The sequence below is a fragment of the Microplitis mediator genome, chromosome 2 (genome assembly GCF_029852145.1).
Source record: "Microplitis mediator isolate UGA2020A chromosome 2, iyMicMedi2.1, whole genome shotgun sequence".
In the NCBI taxonomy this organism is placed as follows: Eukaryota; Metazoa; Arthropoda; class Insecta; order Hymenoptera; family Braconidae; genus Microplitis; species Microplitis mediator.
The window spans coordinates 20,332,076-20,342,968 of NC_079970.1; the positions used below are offsets into that span (position 1 = coordinate 20,332,076).

Here is a 10,893-nt window from a genome sequence, read left to right on the forward strand (position 1 = left end):
TTTCCCTTCTAATACAGAGGATAAAATAGTAATAGTTGTGGGGGATAAAGATAGTACGTGATGAGAAGTCACGAGTTATATATTACTCACCCTAAGGTGTAAATGTCTATTGCTACGTATATTGCAATTAGTCTGATGGCCCATTTCACTGCCGGAGTCTGTGAATGAGTAGTACCGGCAATAGCAGTAGTAGTAGTAGTAGTAGTAGTAGTAGTAGTAGTAGTAGTAGTAGCAGTGATGGTATAGAAGAGAAACAGAATAGAGAGCAACAGAACGTAACTTGAAAGAGATGTAAGAGAAAGAAGGCAAGATGGTACATGAGTTTATGATACGAGTGTGGGAGTAAAAGAGCGAAAGTAAGAGTACAAGAGTTTTGAGCTTGAGACAAATGTGTATTACAATTGTTCTCCATTTGTAAATGAAAGCAACCTAGTGTACTACGTAAAGATACGTTAAAATATACCCCTCGTGAACATCTTTTTTTTTGCTGCAAGCTATTTTATATACACTAAACTAAAAATATACTATTGTATCCGTGTTTTATTTTATATGTTGAATAAGAATATAAATGCCAAGTAATATAATTTTACGTAAAATAATTTTTCTTTTACTTGAGTAGAAAAGAAAAAGTAAATAAAAATATTTGAATAACAAATAATTCTTAATAATTAATAAATTATTTCAGTAAATATAAAATGTCTGAATCGTGTGATAAAACATCAAAAGAAAATATTTAATTACTTTTTTTATGAAAGATTAAATTTCATTTCCGTAATGCAATGTCACTTGATCAAAATAAAATATTTTTATCACTGTCTTAAACTTTTTTTTAAAAATAATTCATTGCTTAAAACATGATTTGAAATATTACACGAACTTTTGATTTAAAAAACAATAACATTAATTAAAGTGAATAGTTTATAGACTTTTAATTAACGCAAAGTATTGTAATAAAATGAAAATAAAATAGTTGACTTAAAATGTCTTATAGTCTTGTATTTAATTCTCTCACCTAGTCCAATAAGTTTATCTGTAGCAACAGCGATTGTTTGCTCGCAATAGTATTCGTATTATATCCATATATATAATAGGGGTAGAGTAGAGACTTGTAGTAATTTAGTAGTGAGAGGTTGAGGAAGATGTTGGATGTTAGAGCTTGAAGGTGAATCGCGAGAGCTATCGTGTACGCTGTAGGTGAGCCAACATTTACATAGGCGTATACGCAGTCGGAATAACAATGCTTTAGTCTCTGGGTCTGAGACGTATAGAACAACTCTATCCGCCGTGGTGCTTCTCTTAGAACAACCGGAAACACCAAGACATTTAGATATATTGACTATATATATGTATATATATATATATATATTAAACTGTGCCAAATAAAATCGTTATTTTTTTCGGTTCCATACGAAAATTACGTTGTAACATAAAACAAAATTGGGTACCAATTTGAACCCTCTATTCAATTTCAAAAAACGCGCTCACTTAAATACATATGCGTACTTACAATCCGGCATATATTTGAGAATATGTAAATATTAGAGTGGGCCAAAAAAATCGACTACTTTTTTTTCGATACTGCGAAAATATTATCCCTGATGACCAAAAAAAATTATTGTGCAAGTTTGAGCCCTTAATATTGACATTAAGAGGTGTATCGTTACGACTATTAGTTTTTAAACAGAAATTTCATTTTTTACCCAAAACTCGTTAATCGTTTATCTGAAAATTTTGAGCAATGTATATTCTTAAAGGAAATTTAATTCCCTACAAAAAATCTCTCTGAGTAAATTGACGTAAAACGAGCCGTTTCCTTGTAACCGTGCCTTAAACATTGATTTGTTTTTTAAATTCTTTGTTTCTATTTTGGATTTTTGTAACTACTAGAAATATTTAAATTTTTTTTAGTCAAGATACATATTCTTGAAGGAAATTTTATGCTCTACAAAAAAGGTCTCTTAACATTTTTTGCTAAATTCACTCCTTCGAAAGTTATATATAAGGAATAATATTTTCACAGTATCGAAAAAAAATAGTCGATTTTTTTAGCCCAGTCTAATAATTATATACTAGACTGTGCCAATTTTCGGTCCCATATAAAAATTACGTTGTATGTAACATGAAAACAAATTGGGTACTAATTTTAGCCACACTCAATTACAAAATGCGCGCTTGCTTAAATAACATTTCCTATTTAAATAACATGGAAAAATTTTTTTTTAATTTGTAAATTTATAACTTTGATGGATCAATGAATTGAAGTCCACAAAATATTTTTGTAGAGAATTGAATGCTCTACAAAAAAGGTCTCTTATAATTTTTTGATAAATCTAACCGTTCAGAAGTTATTCAAGCTTAAATCTATTTACGGTAAATTTCTTGTTTTTTTTACTTTTCCAGCAAAACTATCAATCTAATCGCAAAATGTCATAAGACCGTTCTTATAAATCATTTTTTTTTTTTGCTATCAAAATATGTTATTTAATTTTGTTTTAATCTCGGGGTTCGAAAGTTACAGGTTTTACAAATTAATCATTTAGGAAAAAAACTGAAGTTTTCGTAAAAGAGTAACTTTTGAACGGTTAGATTTATAGAAAAATTATTAGATACCTTATTTGTAGAGCATTCAATTCTCTATAAAAAAATGTTATGGTGATTTCAGTTCATTGATCCGTTAAAAAGTTATGAAATTTCAAAAAAAAATTTCTCATGTCATTTAAGGGGGTTTTGCACTTTTGAAAAATCAATTATTTGTTTTTGTCTTTTCCTATAGTCAAACATTTCAAGAATATTGTCCTAAAATTTCAACTCAATCAGAGCAACCCTTCTCACCCTCCCCTAAATTGAAAAAAAAAAGAAAAAAAATTCACTTTTTTCTTCTAAAACTTTAAACACATTTTTCTCGAAACTACTTTTTCAAAGCCCATGATCACTGCCATTTGAAAACTACATGGTCGATTCATTTCAAACTGGGAACACACTTTCTACACATAAAATACCTCCCCCCAATGATTTTGAGATTTTTTTTTGTATTGAGGATTTTTTCCACCTCCAAAATGACGGAATTTTTCGTGAAAACTAGCACTTTTCACTTTACATGACCACAAAAAATGTAGAAATGAAAAAAAAATTATCAGAGATCGTTGGGGGGAGGATTTGATGATACTTTAACTAAATTTCTAGAGTACTCGACTTCAGATAATTTTTAGCTGAGATACAGAGATCGCCACAAATCGTCTTTTTTCAAAGGCGTTCTTGGGAAACCTTCGTCACCGGCTTGTTTGTGGATATTTTCGCGTAAAAAATTCAGGGAATGTTCTTAAAATGACACTTAACTCTCTTAACTATGAAATAGTGAAATTAGTAACTATTCGCTATTTGCTAGTGAAAAGTATATCACTAATTCAAATAATGGTATACTTTGCACTAGCAATAAGTGACTATTCACTGCCAAATAGTGATTTTCACTAATTCGTTTTTAGAGAGAACAATGTAAAAAAGGTTTAAATTAATTTACTCTATCTATACAGATGAAAAAAAAAGGGAAATCGTATTATAGCGAGCGCGCGTTTTGTAATGAAGTTGGAGGATTTAAATTGGTACCAATTTTTTTTTCTATGTTGCATACAACGTAATTTTCATAAGGGACCGAAAATTTGGCACAGTCTAATGAATATTTATATATTCTAAAATATATGTTGGCCTGTAAGTACGCATGCAGTTGATTAATAAAAAGTTTTCACACTTTATCAGAAAAATTAAACCGATGAATGAAAACGCTGTAGTTTAATATGAATGTGTAAAAATCACGTTATATTATTATTTTTATTATGAGTATTATTATTAATTGGAACACGTAAAAAAAAAAAAGTTTTACCAAACCTATATTTGTTTTGGTGTAAATAAAATATCCTTAACCCGTTTAAATAAAATATAATTGCTCAGTGACGGTAATTAAAATCATAAAGAGTATTATTGATTTTTTATACCTTATTATTATATTTTTTTTGTTAATTAAAATCGAGGTATATGCGTTTTTTTTTTTTTACGTATAAAATATCACTCGAATTTATTTTTATCAACATTCTTATTTTAAAGTGACACTCGAGTTTTATAAATTATACTATTAACAGTAAATTTTATTAATATTTATTTAGAATTAGTAATTAATAATTAGTAATTAATATTAATAATAATTGAAAAATTGTTTATGACATCTTGTTAGCAACAGCGAGGTGTAATGAGTGCAATTGACTTGTCCATTTGTCAAGAGCATTATAACGAGCTGCACACAATGACTTTTTGTCCAACTCAAGTACTTGATTCACCTAGAAATATATTCAACAATTAAATATTTAATTTATTAAATGTCACTGTTATAATAATAACTATTTAATTATTAATTTGTGTAAACTTTAAAACACAAACCTGATCAATACGGCCTCGAATGCTGCTATCAAGAATACAAGACACGAGTAAACTTTCAACTTCAGATGCATCAATATTTAATTCTTTACTAATGAATGGGATGTGAATTCTTGTGTAAGGCTTGATAAGTTTTATAAGGACCTGTTGAATAATATTTTTATTAATAATAATAATTAATTAACACCTCAGTGTAAAGATAAAAATCTCAATGATCTTTAAAATTAATATAAGGTAAAAGACCTATACTGTAAAAAACCGGGAGTGAATCCAGATTTCATTTCAATCCGAATTCACTCCGACACTCGGAGTTTCAGAGTTTTAAAAAAAATCACTCCGCATGCGGAGTGAATTGGGAGTTTTCTTTAGCGGAGTGATCTCGGAGTGACGCGGATTTTATTTCACTCTCAATTCACTCCAGTCCGGAGTTTTAACATTTAAATTAATTTATATTAAACTGCTAAACAGTGTGTGTGTGCGAGTTCGCGTGTGCGAGAGCATGTCTGTGCGAATGTGTGCTTGTGTGTTCGGGTGAGTGTGTGCGTGTGTGCGAGTGAGTGTGTGTGTGCGTATCAGCTGATCAGTCATGTAATACGCGAGTTTTTACTTCGATTTTATTTAGTAGAGTTATTTTTTATTAATAATATTTTCAAAACTCCTGTCCGGAGTGAATTTCACTCCTCTCCAGAGTCACTCCGGAGGGATTAAATTAATAAAAAATTATCTACTCTGCGAAAACTCCCCTACGGAGTGAATAATTAAAAATTCATTCACTCCGGATTTAATCCGCATTCACTCCGCGAATTTTTCACAGTGTAGTACCCGATCAGGAAACTAGTACCCGATCAGTCCATATATTTATATATCTCTATTCAGTAAAATTTAGTAAATATAGACATACAAATACATGATTAGTCGGGTACTAGTTCCCTGATCGGGTACTGGGTCTCTTACCTTACTTTTAATATTGTGATATTTAACCATTTATAAAATTTATTTATTTAATAATTACCTGAGTTCTGATGTTACGTAATAAATCTTCAATATGCTCTCTGATAAATGGATCATCCATAATATTATTTCTATTTTGCTTGAGGATATCTTCAAACTGACTTATATCGTTGTTTTGATAACTTGATACTAAATTAGTCATTGCCAAAATTTCAGGATCATTTTTATACGGTTTAGCTTCTTGTGAATCAAATGGATTTATTCCTGATTTCATTAGCCTGTAATCATTTAATTAATTAATTAATTAGTTGACTGTTTTTATTATTATTCTTGATAGTAATTAGCAAACTTATAAAATAATTAAATTTTTTTTAAACACCGGATACTTATCGAATGATTTTTATCTCAGTACATTGAGATTATAAATCAAATATTTATTTTGCAAGAAAAATTTATGATCATTTTGACAGCAACGAAAAAATTAATCAATGATTTGATTCAAATTAAATTAAAATTTATTGCATGTCAATTCATTATTGAGATAAAATATATTTTCTTGATAATTATAAAGAAATTAACTTCTTGAATCTATAAAAACTTCTTAGTAAAAGTAATATTTTCTCTCAATGTAATATATATTTTATATGCACTTTCATATGTGAGGAATTTAATAAAGTAAAGAGCATTTTTACCCAATAAATTTCAAAAGTTTTCTATTTGAAAATTTATTTCTTCGCATTATAAAGACATAAATATTTGAAATAAAAATCAAATGTTTGTCTTTGTATTCAAAGAATTATCAAAAGTATTATTTATGAGCATAATTAGAAAAAAATTACCCGCGTAATTTTACAAGTGAAAATGGAGTTGCACATACGGTTATAAATATTAATAAATGCCACAGACTAGCGGACTCACTCCATTTTATTATTAATGTATTTCTTTTTATCACATGCCATATACTTTAAATAAAAACATCACTTATCCAGTCTCTTTAACTAGGCGCAATTTTTAAAAGTATAAAAAAACTATGCAGATTCTAAACAAAAATTTTCAATCGAAATAAGAATTAAAAATTAATAGAAAATGTACTGAGTATTTTTTTTTATTACTTATCGATATTGATGAGTAAAAAAAATTGATTTTACATTTGAGCTTTATAATAAAATATTTCATGACTTCTTGATTTTTATATTAATCCAATAAATAAAATATCAGGATTCTGTACGATGGGTAAAAATACCAGGAATAAAATTTAATTCCAATTTACTTTAGTTCATTATCCCATTGCAATGACAATTCAATTTTACTTCTAGTGTATTATTTACTACTCAAATCCCTACCATTTAATTTATTAAATTTTTCATTAAAAAACCCTCAGACCCTCTCCCAAATTTCAAAATTAAATTCATACTCATCTAACTTGAATTAAAAAAAGAAAATTCTATTGTAATCTTGGTCTTACTTTGATATCAGTGGCCGTAAACATTTGAATAAAAAAAAAATAACTTACATATTAGCAAGAACAAGATATTTAAGACACGTCGTGCGTCTTGGAGAGCCAGATTCGTCGTAATTTTTGAAGGCTTCAAAAAAGTCTGTGTGCGCTCTCTCAAATTCGCCTTCTCTGAGATGCATTTTACCGCCACATTCTACAAAATGAAATTATAAATTTATTAATCGTTACTAAATTCCAATCAATCAACTATTCGTTCATTAGAAAATAAAATGTAAAATTACCTCTGATGACTCCCATAATAAGTGGGTGAGGAATAGCACTTTTAATATGCAAACTCTGTTCATACAGAGTCTTCAATTTTTTATTATTCTTCTGCGCAGTGTACATTTGAATCTCCAGGGCATAAATTTCCAACAACTGGGTTCCCTTTTTCAGATCATCTTCTCCATCATCAGTCTGGCAGCTCTGGTGCAGTTGTTTTAATATTTTAGCGAGTTTATTAAAGTCTGAACGATCGAAGTAAAGTTTTCCTAACTTAGTATTTGTTTTGAACCACAATCGATCATTTTTAGCGTCTTTCAAAGCATCCAGAGTTGTTTCATAAAAATCTTGTAGCAGTTCCATCTACAAAAATTCCAATAAAAATTTAATTTAAAATTTCGTCTTTACATTTTTAATTAAATTTATAATTCAAAAGTAATCTTACATTCTTGGAGGTACTGATGTAATCTAAGATTGAGTTAATAGACTTCTCAGAGTGATTTCGCGTCACTGCGCTCTTGATATACGTTAGTAATTGTTTGTACCTTGTCATCATTTCTTTGTAATTATTCTAAACAATAATGTGATTGATAAGTATTATCTAAGAAAAATAATAGTATGTTGTGTGACAAGGGATGAAACAAAACGATTTCAGACCAGGGTGAAATTGACTGACATCCGCAGTCTAAAATCGTGTTTCATCCTGAGTTACATACTAGATTTTTCATGATTACCTGCAGCGGAACTTAAAGTTTTAGGTCAGCAGCCAATCAGAAACAAGTTAATTTAAGACCAATGGAGACATCAACTATTAAATTGTCATTTGCAATTTATAATTAAGCAGAAACTATAAATACTATTTACTATTTACACTAATTTTTATAAAACTTAATCATGATACTGAAGTTATCCGACGTCCAATAATTTTTGGGTTCTTTTTTAAACAATAAATTATGAAAAAAAAAATATTTGCAAAAATTGCACCTGTAGTTTTTTAAATTTTCTACATGTGCATTTTTTTTTTTTTTTTTTTTTTGTTTTTTTTTTTTTTTTTGTTTGTTGAAAAAAAATCTAAAAATTGCTTATTGTTTGTTAACTTCAGGACCATAACTTAATCATGAGTGTGAATGTATCAGACATCAGACAAATTTGAAATTATTAATAAATAGAGTAAATAATTAATAAAATAAAATTTTAAAAAAATGCACATTTAAAAAATTTTAAAATTAATGAGTGCATTTTTTAAAAATATTATTTTTTTAATTATTTACTTTATTTATTTATAGTTTAGTTTAGTTATAGTTTAGTTATAGTTACACTTATAACTTAATCACAGTCAGAACTGTCATTTACGTAAATAAAATTAATGGTTTGCAACTACTAGCAAACAAATGGCAAGTATCAGAGTTTGAATTGCGAAAGCCGTCAGTCAGCGTGCAGAAACATTTTTTGTTTGTACCCAAGGGACGGAACAAGTTTGTTTCTGCCGCTGACTGAAGGCATTCACAATTTACGCGTTTGTTTATATTAATTCGCGGCATTGGACTGAAATTAGCTTGTTTTGATTGGCTGCAGAGGCACTGAAAATTCAAGTTTCGATGCTGGTTTCATGAAAAACTAATGGCAATGATGTACCTGAAGATCGGAACGTTTGTCGCGCAACGAATATGAAAAAAATTGATGTAATTCGACTGCTTAAGAGACAGTTCCGAGATTTTCCACTGAAATCCAGTAAATTTTTTACTTTCCAATTTTTGTTTTTTTTTCGTTTGAAGAACATTCCGATCTTCAGGTACATTTGCAATGATAAATAATTAAAAAAAGATTATTACAAGTTTGAAATTAATTTTAATCATTTGCTTGAGAGCTTTAAAACCCCATTCCCCTTTATCACCGGCTTCAAGATCCAGAACTTTTTGAAAACTTTGTAATGCTGCTTTTGGATCATCTTCCTTTAGAGATTTACTATTATAATATTGATTTTCTAAATCAACATCAGGTTCTGAATTAGAATCCTCTGAATATTCCTGTAAATAAATAATAAATTTTTTGGTAAAAAAAAAAAAAAATAAATTGTTTTCAAATTTTTTAAATAAAAATATAGAAATAAATTATATTTTCTGAGAAGTAAAAAAGTATTTTAAATATTTTTATAAATAAAGCGTCTATTTTTACTCTGTGTAAAGTCACTATAACCTTAAAATGTACAACAAAATATGTAATTACCGGTAAAATTATTGAATAAATGTAAAATAATACTTACGAGACCGTAATCTTCTTCTTCTTCACACATAAAATCATCTTCGCCGTCAGACATTTTGTTTAATTAATAAATAACAATAAACACAAAATTAATATTTACTGTTAAGTAATAGTCAGCTTGCGGCAGCCGAAAACTTTAACCTTTAGCTCAACAATTCAAGATTCAACACAACCCAACATCCTAATTCCGTCATCTCATTCCTCTCTTTTTGACGCAGAATTGACGCATGCGCTTTTATACAGCAGTATAGCCGCAAATAGCGCGAAAAATTTTGAATTTTTTTATGATCCTGAAGTTAGCAGACAACTAAAAATTTTCCGATTTTATTTGTTCAACAAATTAATTACAAAAAAAAAAAATAAAAATATGGGCATTAGGGTGGCGCAAAAAAACCGACTATTTTTTTTTTTTCAATCTCGCATGAAAATTTGTTGGTTTACGATGTTTTAAGAAGCCTCTCCACAAATCAGCTCGATAAAAAATTTTTAAGAGGTCGCTCACGAATTTTGAAAATATCGAAAATGATCGAAAGTAGGATTTTTATTAAAAAAATTTTTTTTTTCTCGTGGCAGCAATAGTTTATATTTGTAAAATCATGACTATGCTGAAAATTTCAGCCCAAAATTTAAATATTTAAACGGCGCTCAAGAATTTTGAATGTTTCCGAGCGCAGTCTCTTGGACGTTTTTGAGCGACCCTTAAATATTAATAATAAAGCTTCTCGATTTTTTCACCATCAATTTGCATGACAATGAATGGAAATATAACCCGAGAAATAGAAATAATAAGTTATTTACATACTTTTTTATTTTTTAATTCAATTTGTAGGTTTTTTCGCTTATTCAAAACTGACCGAATTTCATTGTTTAAGACTGTTCTGTATATTTTTGGGTATGCAAAAGTTATATTTAAGTGAAATGACTACAATTGAGTTATAAAAACTAATTCAAACTATTAATTACATATTATCAGTTAATATTCGAAATTCTTGAGCGCCGTTTAAATATTTAAATTTTGGGCTGAAATTTTCAGCATAGTCATGATTTTACAAATATAAACTATTGCTGCCACGAGAAAAAAAAAATTTTTTTAATAAAAATCCTACTTTCGATCATTTTCGATATTTTCAAAATTCGTGAGCGACCTCTTAAAAATTTTTTATCGAGCTGATTTGTGGAGAGGCTTCTTAAAACATCGTAAACCAACAAATTTTCATGCGAGATTGAAAAAAAAAAAATAGTCGGTTTTTTTGCGCCACCCTAATGGGCATATAGAAAATGTAAAAAACTATAAGGACCAGTTTTTCAAACCGAGTTTATTTTTATCCGGGTTTTAATTATCATTGCTGATATATCTATATATTATTTATATATAGATATACTAGCAATATTAATTAAAACCCGGATAAAAATAAACTTGGTTTGAAAAACTGGCCCTAAGTGCAATTTTTTAAATATTTTTTTTTTTATAATTTATCATTTTTAAAAAATTCAAAAATTATTAGACGTCAGTTAACTTCAGTATTATATTTTTT

At 28.3% G+C, this 10,893-nt stretch overlaps 1 protein-coding gene across 1 annotated transcript; it reads right to left on the reverse strand.

Annotated features, from left to right (window-relative positions):
• Positions 1–4,133: 4,133 nt before the first annotated feature.
• On the reverse strand, positions 4,134–9,534 carry LOC130663651 (COP9 signalosome complex subunit 2). The gene is made up of 8 exons (XM_057463010.1): positions 9,360–9,534; positions 8,929–9,123; positions 7,542–7,667; positions 7,117–7,459; positions 6,890–7,028; positions 5,438–5,654; positions 4,429–4,569; positions 4,134–4,328 (listed from the first exon to the last, which is right to left on the reverse strand). The coding sequence occupies exons 1-8, from the start codon at positions 9,411–9,413 to the stop codon at positions 4,209–4,211; spliced, it is 1,335 nt and encodes a 444-aa protein (XP_057318993.1). The 5' UTR covers positions 9,414–9,534; the 3' UTR covers positions 4,134–4,208.
• Positions 9,535–10,893: the final 1,359 nt, after the last annotated feature.